Genomic DNA, 16416 nt, shown 5'->3' on the forward strand with positions numbered 1-16416 from the left:
TCCGATTTTAAACTTTCAATCAGAAAAGATTAAGAAAATGTGAAAGGTCAGCCATATTGTCAGGTTATGGTTTGCGAAAATGATTTACAGGGAGGTGGAGTGCCATAATCTCTTGAGGAGAGAGGAAAATTGTGAACTAAAAGGTGAAAGAGTGCAATTTAACAACAGCAAATATCCAGCGCAAAGCACAGTAATCATGTTATCACAATATGTATTCCTGTCATAATCCTGTTCTGGCAAAAACTCATAATGGCACCATCATTTGCTTTGAAGAGTATATGTTTTATATGAAAATGTAAAAGCATCCCACGCATAATGTGTGTAATTATGGATTGTTTATTACCAGCGTTCCGGTACAATTTAATATGCTCCAACACATCCACTATAATCCGGCACATTTTGTACCTTGGTGACTGTCTCTTCTAAATAGCCGCCACAGAATCATCTTAACACATGTACAAAAGCCTGATTATAAAATGCTTCTATCCCTAATTGATTTAATACCTAGCACAGGCTTAAATGTGCCCCTGGGATGAAACACTTGGCTGGTTTGGTGGACTAAAGAGGCTTGTTTAGAATAAATCATTAGCTGTGTTTTGCTGTAATGGCTCTATAGAAACAGTTCATTTTGGATTCTTATTTACATTATCACCACCACTTATGAAGTACTATATATCCTTTTTATCCGATCATCTTTAAATCACAGGGATTTTATTAACTATGGACATGTGCTATAAAAACTGTATAAGGGCCCCAGAAAATGGCACTGATTAAAGAATGAACTTGTGCCTCCAGCGTAATTTATGGTAAACATTTGGCTTCCGACGCGCTACAGATTCACTTTGTACTTTTAGTACATGTAAAGAAAAAATTAGGATGCTTCGGATTCAAAGGAACTTTGATCTTAAATATCATCCATTACGTGTGGAATCAATATTTTTAACCTTTCATGTTATAATTTTGTAAAAGCAAAGAGACAGAGATTCATGTGAGATAATTAAATATGTTTTGGCATTCTGTCTTCTTATATTAGTGTCTTAAAGGGATAGTTCACCTCAAAAAAAATTTTATCATTTATTTGCTGTCAAGTCATTCCAAACCGGTATCTGTTTCTTCAGCACACAAAGGAAGATATTTTGATGAAAGTTGGTGACCAAACTACATAAGCCCCCATTGACTTTAATCATATGGACACATGGACCACTAAGACATTTCTAAAAAAATAATCTTCTTTTTTGTAACACTGAAGAAAAAATCATACAGGTTTAAAACAAAATGCAGGTGAATACAGTTTCTTGATCTATTTTGTCTTGTTAGGATTGCGAGACTCATCCGTGTCTTAACGGTGGATCTTGTGTGGACCTTCTGGACAAATACGCCTGCATCTGCCCAGATGGTTTCACTGGGAGGAATTGTGACATCGACCAGAACGTGTGTCTGCAGAAGTCCCTCAACTTTTCCCTCTGTTTCAATGGAGGAACATGCATGGATGGTCCAGGAGCCAACTTCACTTGCAGGTGAAAACAAGACTTCACATATTATGTAAATCTAGATGGAATGTCTGGTCTCTTTCATTATTATGTTAACGATATTATGTCACTGATTTGGTCCCTGTGGACTGTATTCATCCAGTTATATTTTGGTTCATCTGGCAGTCCTCTCCAAAAGGTCTGTAAGGTTGCCAGAGAGGATGATTATGCAGCAGCTGGTCCAACATTATTTTTCAGCTGTATTACTGAAATTGCATTGTGGCGTATTACTCGGTGTGCATAAATGGACCCATATAACATATCTCATTATGTGTTTCTGCTAATACGACTTTCCGCCGCAAAGAATCGGCTTGAATGTCCAGACGCTCGGTTTAGCCAGGCGATAATGCTATCTGCAGTTCTCATCGTGTCCAGTTCTCAACTGCGAACCGCAGTGGAATGAGAAAGCATTGTCTGTCCAAATGAGGGCTCATTGGATTGATTTTCTCGAATGGAAAACAAACGCCTCCATCCCACTTTGTGTTTACTCCCATTTGAAATCGCTCTCAGACTGATGACCTGCAGGCCTGCGATTGTATTAAAGCCGGTCTCATTTGTTAACAGACAAAAGCACATATTTTAAAGACAAAAAAATGGGAGCTCAATCAATTTTATATCAGACTCTGTTTCGCATGATATTTGAAGTTTCAGAGCACATTGAGTTTTGATATTAAAATCCTAAAAGCTTCCTCTGAAAGACAAAAAATGACTCCGATTTAGGTATGAATGTGTTGCCTTGTTGCTTTAGAAACAGTTATGTTGATCTGAAGATCCTATAATGTAATATGTTTACGTTTGATCTACAAAGTGAGTTGTTCTAAAGAAGGATTTGTTGTAGAAACTAGAGAAACTTAAAGGTGCAGTGTGTCATTTTTTTGGAGTATCTATTGACAGAAATGCAATATTACATACACAACTATGTCTTCAGAGGTGAATAAAGACCTCACATAATGAAGCGTTATGTTTTTATTACCTTAGAATGAGCTATTTCTATAAACACACCTCATGTCACCTTGGAATTCGCCATGTTGTTTCTACAGTAGCTCTAAAGGGACATACTGCTCCACAGAACGGTCCATAAATACGTATTATTATATTATATTCTCCTTTGACAAAAAGCTAGTGATATTTTTGTTCTGTGTCAGCCAACGTGGTGCTTCCAAAGGGAGAAGTAGGCCACAGTTTGCAATCTCACCACTAGATTTCATACACTGGACCTTTAAGGTGAAATTGAAAGGACGACTGAAGACTCTTTATTTATAGAAGTAAGCCTGTGGTCACTTCAGGACTCTTCTTGTCAGAGTGTTTCATGTTTGTGTGTTACTGTTTTGGTAACTGTTTTTTTGCCATGTTTCTGCTACGTAAACCCTGACATTTACTTTTGAGGAGCTCTCTCAATGTTAGACACACTTATTGTCTCTCACGTGTGTTTTTATTTGGCCAACAGAAATACAACAAATATTGACAGCCTTATAACATTCATAGCTTATTTGCTTGTATGTGGTCGGAATTTGCTGCTTTGTTTTTAATATATACCTTTGATTCATCCACAGGTAGTAATATTGTAGGAAGTATTGAAAATCTGCATTTATTTTTTGCCTTATTTTTTTAGATAGACTTCTCACAGAGCGTGAGCATACACAACTGCATCTGTTCAGCATCACGAGCATGGGGGAAGTTATCACCATGGCTACAAAACACTGAATCATACACAGTACCCTCACCATATGTCGCCTCAGCCTGATTTTTTGTGTTGTTGAGGTGCATGCAGATAATTGAATCTTTTTCTTAAAAATATTTAGCAATTTTCTGTATTCTAACAAACGCTGTATTAATGAGAATTTTCTCGCCATCTGCGTGGCGCCCAAGTTGTCACAAGCCTGTCTGACCATATGTCCATTATTAATGATATTTTCTCTTAGGGAAATTAGCTTGTCCATGGGCTCAAGGCTGTGGATCAAAAGTAGTTCCATTCTTTTAAACCTTTCGAGGGACATGTTTTTAAAGTCTGATTCCATGGGCGATGTTATAAAGAGGAATGCTTTTATTCAGCTGCTTGCCAGGTTTTGTTGGAGATTTCTGTGAGGTTGAGATGAATGAGTGCTGTTCGGAGCCGTGCTTTCAAGGGTCTATCTGCCAAGACCTCATCAATGCCTACCAATGTCACTGTCAACCAGGTGAGGCTTTATATTATAGGTAAAAAAGAAAATCCTACTGGTTACCTTTCATGATGTTGTTTAGGTTTTTTATGTTCGAAATTGGAATATTGCATAAGTTAGTACGTCATTCGATTTTATGCTTTAGGGGTCATCTGCATATGATCTTATAATGTCCAAGGCTTGGGAAAGTTGAAGAGATGAATAAAATGTTGATTATATGTGCAATTAAAACTACTAAATACAACAACAAAGTGAGCGATTCATAGAGTTCCTTGAAAATTCTAAACACTGGCTCAACATTGCTCTGTTTATTTAACCATATTTTAGCATATTTCATTGAGTGTTTACAAATCCAAATGGGTACTGCACTGTAAGTCAGGTTCTCCTTATATTACGTCTGAAGAACATGAGCAATAGAGGTTGATGAAAGGTCTCCACTTCATGTGTCTTAATTCCGCCATGAGAAACCTCTTACGTTCCTCTTGGGAGTAATTTGCTCTTTGAGGAGAGCGAAACAGACGCAAACCTCATCGAATATTAAAATATATTCAGTTTTCCTTCCGCCTTTACGTATGCGTGTGATTTTGCATTCTAGAACAGGGAAAGCAGGAAGAAGGTAGATGATGGAATGAGGGAGAGCTGTATGAGAGCGGAGGGTACGGGGGTTGGCTCGTTGTGGCACTCAGGGTTTTTGTTCCTGGCAGGTTGGACAGGCCTTCACTGTGAAGATGACATTAATGAGTGCTTGCTGCAGCCATGCAACCAGGGAATGTGCATCCAGAATGAGCCCGGCCACGGCTACACCTGCTTCTGTCGGCCCGGATTTGTGGTGAGTCTTGCTAAGTACCCCCAGCCACCCTCCTCACTCCCTGAGCTCTTCATCTTCCCCTGAGGTGATCTGAGAGGGGAACAATCCTGTTTGTCGTTCTCCTGTCAAGTATTTGCTATACGCTTGTTGCTGTTCCGTATGGCCTTTAAATATCCTTGACATCTTTAGCAATGGAAAACCTTGCGGTTTCTTGGTAACCACGGCACCAGGGGAGAAGCGCAGATGTCACTTATGGTGTCCGTGAATAAAATATCTACTCCATTTATCTTCTTTGTCTATAATATTTTCTGTATAAACAAAAAATATATGTTTTTTCTTTGTGTGTCTTTAATATACTTCAAAACAGAAAAACAAAAAGCTAAGCAGCAGAGCAAAGCAAGAAGAATCAAATAAATTGCTTTATTATTATTTTTATTTTTTGTGTCCAATAAAATGTGATGATGTCAAAAGACATTATATACTGTAGGTAAATGTTCATCAGAACACACTTACATCAACTTAAAGGTGCTGTAAGCAAGTTCTGTTCCCCATTGCCTGACAAAAATCACTGAAATAGGTGTCTTGAGAAATCACATCAGACATTGTGACAGCCGTAGGCTCTGTAAACAGCCAGAGAGAGCCAAGGGAGACAGTCTACCCTTTTATTTATTTATTTTTTGTAGAAAACCTTTTTTTGTGTGTTCATGTTTTCCAACACCGGATTGGCCTACAGCACACGTTTAGGAGAGAGACGTTTACAGCACCCTTAACTTCTTTTGCATCTCCATGCAAATATCTGTCAATCGATTTAAAATACTGTCTTTCATGTACATCACTATAACAGTCATTGGCTGTTTGTAGCAAGGTCCCATCTTTGTGACCTCTCCCATCAGCTTGGCTCCATTGGCTGTGGAAATGTTTGCATGTGGACCAACTGCCACTTAAAAAAACATAATTCAGGTAATGCTATGCCACCCCATGTAGTCTTAAGCAGTTGCTAACAGCGTACATTGATGCCGTTTCAGCTGAAGGCTTTGTTAATAATTGCTCCTTCTGCCGGGCTTAAGCTAATTTACACCCTTATTTAGCAGGATTTGAGTTTTGCACCAGGCTTGAATCCTAATGCCCTGAGCATAGTTGTGTACAGCGTGTTTATTACAGCACATTGCATCAAACTTTCGACTCCTTCACTCTTATCCGGCATACTCTCTCAATTATTTCAAAAACCTCCCCGCCATTTATTATTGTAATGACAGTATTGTTGCATGTGGCATCAAACAGTCTTATAACCCGGCAGGCATTTTTAAAAAAAGACAGAGAGAAAAGATTTATGTTCTCTGAGAAGTCTTTTTTCTTCGTTTCACTCTGGAATTAGTATATTCAGAGACATTATAAGGTGATGAAACTGATCATTCATAATAAAGTGAATGGGATGAGCTGTGGGGGGTGGAAGACCATACTTGTAGTTCAAAGAGCCAATCGCATTTTAGTTGAGGGAAAGTTTCATCATACAGCCAATATCATGAGCCAATAACTTTTATTCAGGTCTTGAACGACGTGGCTGATGATATGATATGATATGATATGATATGATAATATTATATGATATGATATGATATATGGCCTGGTATATGATATATAATATACTATTTATGATATAGAATATGGTATATTATATGGTATGATATGTGATGTGATATATCATGTATGATATGGTATGGTATCGTATGATGTGATATGGTGTGTATGATATGATAGGCTATACAATATATTAAACATAAAATATGACATATGATTATATTTGTATATTGTATTGACTATATTATTGTATTATACTAAAAGGAACTTTGGTATATTTTTTATTTCAGGGCAAGAACTGTGAATATAATTACAATGACTGCATAATCCAATCCTGCCCTAGTGGGTTTTTTTGTGTGGATGGCATCAACAATGTCAGTTGTGTGTCTGTGGATGCTGACACGCCCCCTGCCCCTCCCATCGCTGTTGTGCCATGGAGACCCATACACCACAGCCAGGAGTTACGCCCCAGTTTTGATTCTGTAGAGGACCTGCAAAGTGCAGAGCAGCCAACAGGTTGGTGGAAAACCATCAGAAGGGTATGCTTTTGTATATACTGTATATATATTTTTTAATAGTTTGGGTTTTATAAGTCAGAAACTTCAAATTCTTTGTGGAGCTTGTATAAACTGAGAGCAAGCAATGATATTTTTATTTTTTACATCATGAGACAGACTCAATCCGTACTGGCTTTCATTGTTATTGGCAAATTTATTGGGTAGCCTAAATGAAAGACATCATGAAACAGAGATTCAAATCAATGACCTCGTGTTGTTTGTTTTGATTGATCGACTTCATTATCTGCTCGTATTTGGAATACTAGTGACACTCCTTACGACGCCTGTGATAAATATTATTTATGGAGCACTTATCAATCTTTCAGTCAAATATATAGTTTAGCATTGTGTTCTAGCAAACACACTGCAGATAAACAAATGTTACGGAACCACAACGATAAACGACATCAGATACTTTACCACATATCTCAAAGATGCGACGTCCTTGAGATGTGTTTGTTTTGTAAATATCCCTAAAATAACCTACATTTCACTTTGCTCTATTTCAAAATGAGCCCGGGAACCCCTAAAGGTTGGAAAGATAAACATTCACCATCTGTGGTATGTCTGATAATAAGAGCTTTCTCCACATTTGTTTAACTAATGTCCTCGGCAATAGTTTGAACAAACTCATTTAGTTTTCACTGAAAAATTAGGCTAATTAGGAACTTAAACTGCACTGCAGTTTGTGATGTTTATTGAGTATGACACAAAGCGCCCATTGCTAACAATGAAGACATTGTAGGGAGCTGAAATGTCAACGTGGAACTTGAGAACTAAATTTACACATCGCTTAGGAAATTGAAGCAGCCTACCAATGTTTCCTGACAATAGACTAATAAAATGGATTAAATTTTTCAAATCACTCTGGATAATTTAGCAAATCAAAGTCTACACAAGTTATTTTAGACGTATTAAAGTGTGAATACTCTTATTTCCCCGAAGCATGACTTTTCACTTTCATGTGAATTGATTTCAAATGAAGTGCTCAAAACTTTTTGTATAAATACCGCATTTCACAGTGTTAAAGAGTGCTACAAACTCTGTTCCCTCGGTTGCAGATGCGTTTCTGTTGTACAAAAGCCGTATTGTTGGAACGGTATCTAAGATTGAGGCTATTCAGAGCAAACCAAAAATAATCAATGGGCCGGATAAAAGACAGGTATGAATGTGTTTCTGGCATATGCTGTGGGAATGATTTTGACTTTTAAGCTAGATGGTGCCCCACGGGGCACAAAACAATGGAATTAAACCTCTCTGCAGTATGAAAAATGAAGTAAACAGATCTCTAGAGGGTGCCGGCTGCATATCACTGACTCTATGAATGTTTGCTAGGAAGATATTGTATCCACAAATTTTTTCTGCCACCGTTGAGAGAGTCCCATGAGAAAGTGTCCTCCGCGAGCAGCACGGTTCATTTTCCAAACGTGCACTTTGCAGAAATCAATGAATTTACATTGTGGAAAGCTAATGCTATAAACAGCTTTTAAAACTTCAGAGAGGTATGGTATCTTGAGTAATTACTATGAGACTGTCCAGACAGGATGGATTTGAGGCCAGTTTTTACGAATGATAAAAGTTGAGTATGTGGCTGTAATCCACGCTCAAAAAACGTTCAGGATAAATCGATCATCAGATGAACACATTGACTTTACTGATGGACAGCCGACCGGGGCTTTTTTCACTGACCGGCGAAGTGAACCTGAATTGCGAAAGCTCAATTCTAAAAGACATGATTGCAAATTTGTATTAGGGAGGGCTCAACAATAAGGATGGTTTGCTGGCCCAGGGCCAGTTTTTGTGAGGATGGATTTTCAGGCTGATGGATCTGTCATTTGTGCTTTTGGGAAAATGCTGCTTGGTCACTTAAAACTAATACTTTTTGATCTTGGTTTTATGCCTGCAAACCTAGATATTATGAAATAACTAATTTGTTGTGTTATTTTTGCCAACGTGTTATTTATTATTATTACATGTGATGTTTGTAATTTTTGGCCGTCATGTTTATTATTATATTATTGCAGTGTAAACAAATAATGCAAAACATAAAAATACCTTTATAATTCTTTATTTCCAACACATAAGTTTTGGTCGCAGTTGTTTTATTAATATACTTCCCTTTATCATAAAGTTACTAGCAATTCAGTATCAATTTACAAGAATCAACTAAATAAATAAACAGAACAGATGCTAGTCTAGCTTATACAATTATAAACTACCTGAGCAAAAACTACATAACAGCAGCACCACCAGGCTTTGCATGCTCCAAAATGTAAATAAACAACATGTATCAACTTCTTTTAAAAGACAGTCTTCTTTCAGCATCATGCTTCCCACAATAACGAAGCCTTAAGAGGAACTGCTTTTATCCCCAATGAAGGCTATTGCTTCATTGCAAAACTCTCTGCCTGCGTCCACGCAGCCCTGCGTGGACGTAGCGGGATGGCAGCAATTCATGTCCCCCCACCTGTGGACCAGTCCAGAACAGTTCATGATGTGTAATAGGATTAAATTAAAATGATCCGACAGATAAAGGCAAATATGGAGGAGATGGGGATGGAGGTGGGGTTTTAGTGCAGAATGATTAAGCAGCTGATAGGGAGCAAAGAAAGGCAACATGAATAGGATGCAGTCTAGTGTGTGTTTTATGACTATTGGTTAACGTTGATTGGGTGAACCTATTGTGATCGGCTGATGCAAGCTAGACTCACGTGACCTGCCAGAACTGACGCTACGCTTGATTTTTGTCTACAAATCTAATTTCTGAAATTTAAGCATACACCTTCAGATTAAAATCTTTTTAAGATAATGGGAAACCTTTCACTCAAGTGTTCTGAAACTTTGGATATATTTTTTTTTTAATAATTTATTCAGAACAGGCTATTTAAAAAATGTTTCTAACACATAAGAAAGAATGATTGAGGTGCCAGTGACAATTTTGTTAAGTAAATAGTATTTTTGTTCTAGCCCTTTTTCCTATCAGGTGTAGACCTATGGTGTTCTTTTCTTTGCACCTGCTTTATTTTTCCTATTTCTTCCTTCCTGGTGAGGTTACTTTGACAATTTCCAGATTCAAAACATTTGTCACCTAAACAATCAGAGCAAAATACCGGAAAAAGACCGTAACTAATGGTTAGACACAGTCCTCAATGTTTGCGGCAAAAAATATTGTTTCATTGCTTCACATTCATTCTGCCCACCCTACATGTTATCAACCATCGCTCTCAGAAAAAAAAAAAACTTTAGAAAACAATCCCTTTACACAATGTTTTCATTTCTATTATTATATGAATATAAATCTCATCATTATGTCTATTTAGGCCACTAGAAAAAAACATCTTCTGCCCTATGTGCAGCTATAAATTAGATTAACCCCAAACTTGAATACATATCTTCTCTGTCTTCCTTACACGCTGGGTGTGGAATAGTTTTAGAAAAAATTAAATACTGAACAGTTCAAATCTTTGATATTTTCGGTTTTAAAGGCAGCTGGTAATGGCTGTCGGGTCATGCTGGTTTTCGCGGATCTTTGTGCACGCAACACTTGGACAAATGGTTGATGCAACACTTCGGTAATGCGAAGAAACTGTGATACGATTGGGAGTTCATTTGTAATACCGTCATATTTTGAAGAGAAACAATCTAAAAAGCGGAGCTCCGGGGTGGTCTCTTGCTGTCTTTCTTGGGAAATGTGGTTGTTTTGAACCACATGCGGTGAAGGTCGTTATCAAAGATTATTATCTTTGTTAAATAACTTAAAAAGTTTATTTAGAAAAAAGTAAGGTTATGCAGCATGCAAATTGTAATGAGCTCTAAATTCAGGCCATGTACCCACAGTAATTTGCTAAATTCCCTCAGTGAATCGAGTGCTAAAACAATAATAGATACTAATGGGTCATTCCAACTGTTCTGAGTCTATATACTTTGTTCTGAGTTGTAAACTACAACTGATGAATAACGCAGTACACAGACAGGTCATAAATCAGATGACAATAAAGGAAAATGATCATTAATTTATTTGCATAACTAGCATTGAATTATTCATCATGGTTTCAATCTGCTCAATCTGTATCTCATTAGCATGAGTTGTGAGGTTTATAAATCTGAGAGTTTTATGTAGTGTCTGTCTTATTTTCTATTGGTCTTTTTTGTGCTTATGTTTTGGTTTATTGTGTGCATGAATGTGAGTGATATATAGTCATTTTGCGATATACAATATCTTGTTTAAAATTCATGTGAATATGGGTATAAGAACTATCTTTTAACATTTATGATTGTAAACCATACTAGATCTCAAAATGAAAAATATATATGTAATAATATAATTCTGATTATTTTATTAGCTTTTGCTATTATAGATCAATTGGACAGTGATGTCCATAATACAAATGCATCATGGTGATGATGCATAATGTGCCAATAATAATGTTTTTTAATGGAAATTGCTATAAAGTGTTAAAGTGATAGTTCACCCAAACATGAAAAATCTGTCATCGATTACTCACCTTTTTGTCATTACAAACGTGTATGACTTTCTTCCGCAGAACACAAAAGAAGATATTTCGAAAAAAGTTGTTAACTGGACCCCATTCACTTGCATTGGTTTTGTCTCCATACAATAGAAGTTAATGGGGGGCCGGTGCTGTTAAGTTAACAATTTAATTCAAAATATTTTCATTTGTGTTCTGCCGAAGAAAGAAATTCATAAAGGTATGAAATGACAAGAAATGATAAGGCTACAGAATATAGTTTGAATGAAAAAAAAAACCTTTTCATTCATAGATTTAACAAAAATCTGAGCATATGTTGACATGACCATATGGAAACCACTCTCTCACTCGTTCTTCCCTATACAGTGATCTACATTTATACATCCCATAATAGTGCTCATCAGCACAACTGGCATGGATCCAGCAGAGTCAGCTTTTCACAAACGTTAGCAGTAACTACACTGCAGACTTGTTTCATCCAGCAATAGTTTTATGCTAGAGATTTCCTGTAGTGTGCTTCATAGCACCGCGTCGATAATAGCCGCAGAATGAGCTTTAACTCACAGGTCCCGACTGACCAGTTTAAAACCATTTGAATATTAGAAAACCTGAGACCGCGTCCACATGGAAGGTAGGGGCTGAATTACAGAGTTCAAAAGGGAGTTACCTGGAGTTAACTGATAATGAGCCATGTGTTTGCCTCCCGGCTGCGTGAAAGCCTTATATCAATCCAAACAAGCATCTCAAATTAATGAATGGCTCAGTCTCACAGGGCTAATTTTCCTACATCAGAGCTGGTAAATCTGCCTGAAACACCTGGGGAGGGAGAAGGTAGATACTCTGTAGTTGCCCTGCATTCACCGCATCATTAAAAGTGATTTCATTCTCGCAGGTGCAGGTTTTGCTCCAAAGTATTTGTCCTATTACGTTGTGCAGGATTTTAGCAGAGGCGAGAGGATTTTTTTTTCGTATTTCTGTGAATGCACCACTGTCCCTCAACAGCAGAGGAGAAGACATCTACATTAAAAAGATTTAAAGGGGGCATGAATTTAAATCACACAATATAAAAATTTTAACCGAGCTTTTGTTATGTAAGACAAAATGTTTTCATGTGAACATCATGTAAGTGTCAGAACTGAAAACGCTGTTGTTACTGAGATTACGATCTGTTATTGACACCAGGCCCAGCGAACGGCAGGTTCTGGAATGCACCTATCTATGACGACATTGATAGATTGAACACCGCCTCCACAGAAAAATATCAACGACTACTTCTCTAGCCCCGCCCACTGGTTCGCGCATGACAATTCTGAAGTAACACAGGTGGCGTGGAACCAGATAGATCGAGCATGAAATAAACAAACATGCGTTTAAAGATCGATAAATATTGTGCCACCCCTGGTTGTGGAAGAATACAGTTGCTGCATAACCTTCCTTCGCATTCCGACATTAGTAATGCGGGATTAAAGTTTATTTTCAAAGATGTTCCAGTGCATGTGGAAAAACATGGAGCGTTTGTTTTTTTCAGTTCTTCGAGGATTCCTTCGTGAACAAGGCAGTGATCAAATGCTGACAGGTATGGTCATATATCATTAAACACCATAGATCTATAGGCTATACAAACTATACACAAAGCCGTGCCATCACATTCGGCAAATTAAGTCAGTTAATGTGAGTAAAATCATCCCTTGCGAATGCGTCACATGAAATACTTATGTGGGGAGGTCATTTATAAATCACAGGAGGACTCCAGATAATACTAACGCCGTGCGAAAGCTGTTAATTGACAGCTGACAGAAGGCTCCAACTACACAAACTGCTATCAAAGCAGTGGGCGTTTACTTATAAAGTCTTCATTACAACCGAGTGTTTGCAGAGCTGACCTCAAAACCAGTGTAATTACTTCTTGATTTTGATGTTTTTGAATGTAAAAATCATGGGAACATCATAACTAGACCTCATACAACAGTATGATAAACAAGCACAGTTCATGGGACCTTTAAAATCTAGCAAATATTGATAGAGGTTTCGTCGTAAATCCATTAATCTGGATGCCAGTCACAAAATGTGCGCAATTTTCCAGCCAAGCGTTGGTCGGTCAGAAAAATACCAAAGGCACATTATGGAGTGAGTTTCGTTGCATAACACCCTGAGGCGAGACCTTTCGTAGGAACCATTTGAGATTGAAGGGCATTAACTTCAGCCCAACGCTAATGCCCCGGCGAAATTGCTCAAGTCAGTATCGGTCTTTTAAGTTTGTCCGCATCAGTACCCTAAATGATCTCAAAGAGGGTGGAAGTACTTCTGAAAATGTCTCATAATTGCCGACTGATACGGATGACAGAGAGTGGGGATATCACGGCTTAAAATGAGGCATGTAATAAGCTGGTATAATTTTTCTCATCGAGACAGTCTCACTTTCTCTCATTGCTGTCCAGTGGGGGTTTATACACCGTGTGTTTGTTGGCCTAGTGTGTGATAATGCGGGCGTCACTTGGGTTACTGTGCTTAGACTCATGATACTGGGCTGAAGTACAGTAGCTGACAGAAAGAGGTTTGGAGGAAGCGTGGACACTGTTTTCTAGTCACAGTAAAGGAAGGAACTGGTAAAGGTACTCAGAATTAAGATTGAATAATGTTCTTTAAGAATGTCTGCTATTAAACAATTTTATAAGAGAGTATCTGTATTATACAATCATTAGAAATATAACTTCCACTTGAAAGAGTGTTAAAATACTTTGTGCATTATGTCAAGGAGAAAACTGAGTGACTATGAATGTGTAATTGATTTATAAAAATATGGACTGATTTTTTTCAGCCAAATCTGTTTTAGAGATATACTCTTTGTTTTCCTGTTGAACACAAAATGATATATTTTAAGAAATGTCTTAAGGGGTTTTCTGTCCATCCAAGTCAATGGGATCCAATTTTGTTTTGTTTCCAAAATTCTGCAGAAGAAAGAGTCGTATAGGTTTGGAATGACATAATGGTGAGGATATACCAATTTGGGGGGTTTCCCTTTATTATTGCATGTCCCATTTCCTAATCTTATTTTGTTGCACATAAAGAAAATAAATCAAATAAGGCAATATTTAAACATCTTGCTACAAAAACTAAATAAAATATGTTTTAAAAAGGTAAAACGGTCCTTTTCGCTGCACGTCCCCTTAAAGTTTAAAGACGGAAACCTTTCAAATGTTCAATATATGAAGAGCTCTTTTCCAAAACACATTAAATGCCAAAAAAAAAAGAGTTTGTTATGCCATTTTGATGTGTACTAAACCTATTCACTGCTCCATCAATGTTTCATGCCAAATCGTTATATTTCCTTGTTTAAAATGTTCTGCAAAATGCAGTTTCTTTCCATAACGCTATAAGTGCCGAACCTGTTTTTTAGCCTAATTGCGATATGTTCTCTCGACCAATCAGAATTTGCTCGTTAGTGGTATTTGTATGCGTGTTATTTTTATTTGTTTTATTTGTTGTATGTGGTGGAAAATATTGAAACATGAAATTGAAAATATTTATTTTATTTTACTATTTAGTTTGTTACTATTGTTGCTACTAATATTTTTAAAAATGATGGATTTGTAGCGTTTTGAAAAAAATAAAAATAAACTTTGAATTTATAATCGACAATATTGTTGTTTCATTTAACAATCATTGTTTAATATGTTCAGTGAGCCAACAGACCATTTTAACAGGATAAATGTAATATAATAAACTATATTTACTATAAAAAAATATAGTACTATAATAATATAATATAACAAAATGTATGGGTCTAGGTAAAAAAATGTAATTTTCATGAAAACTATTAAAATGGATTTATAGCGTTTTGAAAAAGAGCTCTTCATATAATGCTTTACATTTAATTAGAGATGAGAGATTATTTTAAATTGTTTTTGAACATCATTGGATTTCTTTGACAGCAGTAACACATTAGAAAAGGCTCTGTCCATGCTGTCACTCATTGGAGCAGAATGTCCCTTGACAATAATTTTTCAGTCCCCCCATTAACTATTAACCAAAGGGTGTCTTTTTAAATGTAAGTCATGCCATGTTTTGGGTCACTCAAGGAGTTTTACCTTTGATCATTTTCCAACGGGAGAAGAAGCTACTGTACTAGGCACAATAATCATTGAAGGGCTTTAAAATGAAAGACATTGATCATACAAGTCCTCTGATTATTCTGAATGTCAAATGAAGCGCAGTTTATGCCAACAACCTGAAAAATCTCTTTCATAAGATTACATTCTTTATTGGTTTAAAACAAGCATGACTGTTCCCATAATTCCACCTAGGGAATAGGAAACACATAAAAATGAGAAATCTTTCTTTTCATCGTGATAACTATTCATAATACACCATAATAATATTTGCATTTTTATAACATGTGTATATAATATATATAAAAAACATTATTATTATTATTATTACAATACTATTATTATAATTACAATTCTATATTTTTAAAGCAAATTTTCTTTTGTAATTTACATAATGTTTCTTAAGGTTTCTAACGTTCAAAATGTGTCAGTCCTGCAGTTTTGGTTTAGACTGCTCAAATTGATTATTAAAGATGTGGTGACAGAGATTACATAAAAGTTTCTCTTTTATCTGAGAATGAATTCGGCCCTTTTTCGATGCAGAGTTTATTCAGAATAAAGGTCGCTCCCTATCCTTATTGACTCATGCTTATAAAGTTTCATATTTTTACAGTGCTGTGCAGAATATTAATAGGATTTCTCACTCTTTTTGAGTGACATGCAACAGTACGTCTGTGATGTTTATCTTCATTCGAGCTTACATTTTCCTGCTCCCAAGATGAGACAATATTTTATTAAATATCATTGAATTGTATTAAAATTTTTGTTCTTGTTTTGATGAAACAAATCTTGATATATCTAAATTTAGTTTACTATATGTAGATTGTGTCTCTGTATTGTTGATTCCACGCTGTTTCTGTCTGTATTTCTGCAGATATTATCTTTGGGAGATATTTGGGGAACTCCTTTCTAGAGTTTGAGGGCATTGAACTCGGAGCTGTGTCTAGCCTCACAGTAAGATTCATAACTGAAGTAAGAGAAGGAACACTGCTGTATTTGGATCAGGACACTATGCCCAGGGGGGACTTTTTCATCAAACTCTACATTTCCAGTGGCACACTTCAGGTAAAACTACACACGATTTCCTGTTTTTTTTAAAGCTAATTCAACCATTATCTGTAAAATAAAACGGTTCACTGAGTTATGTGGAAAGTAATTATATGGAAAGACCTGATATATACCTTTC

General features: G+C 36.5%; 1 protein-coding gene across 1 annotated transcript in view; it reads left to right on the forward strand.

Annotated features, from left to right (window-relative positions):
* Positions 1-16416, forward strand: part of eys (eyes shut homolog) — a 172723-nt gene that overhangs the window by 98556 nt on the left and 57751 nt on the right. The window contains exons 26-30 of the mRNA XM_056760459.1: positions 1318-1517; positions 3582-3706; positions 4393-4517; positions 6365-6590; positions 16105-16295. Coding sequence (XP_056616437.1) covers positions 1318-1517; positions 3582-3706; positions 4393-4517; positions 6365-6590; positions 16105-16295 — 867 coding nt within the window. The remainder of the gene's footprint in view (positions 1-1317; positions 1518-3581; positions 3707-4392; positions 4518-6364; positions 6591-16104; positions 16296-16416) is intronic.

The sequence above is a fragment of the Triplophysa dalaica genome, chromosome 11, assembly GCF_015846415.1.
Source record: "Triplophysa dalaica isolate WHDGS20190420 chromosome 11, ASM1584641v1, whole genome shotgun sequence".
In the NCBI taxonomy this organism is placed as follows: Eukaryota; Metazoa; Chordata; class Actinopteri; order Cypriniformes; family Nemacheilidae; genus Triplophysa; species Triplophysa dalaica.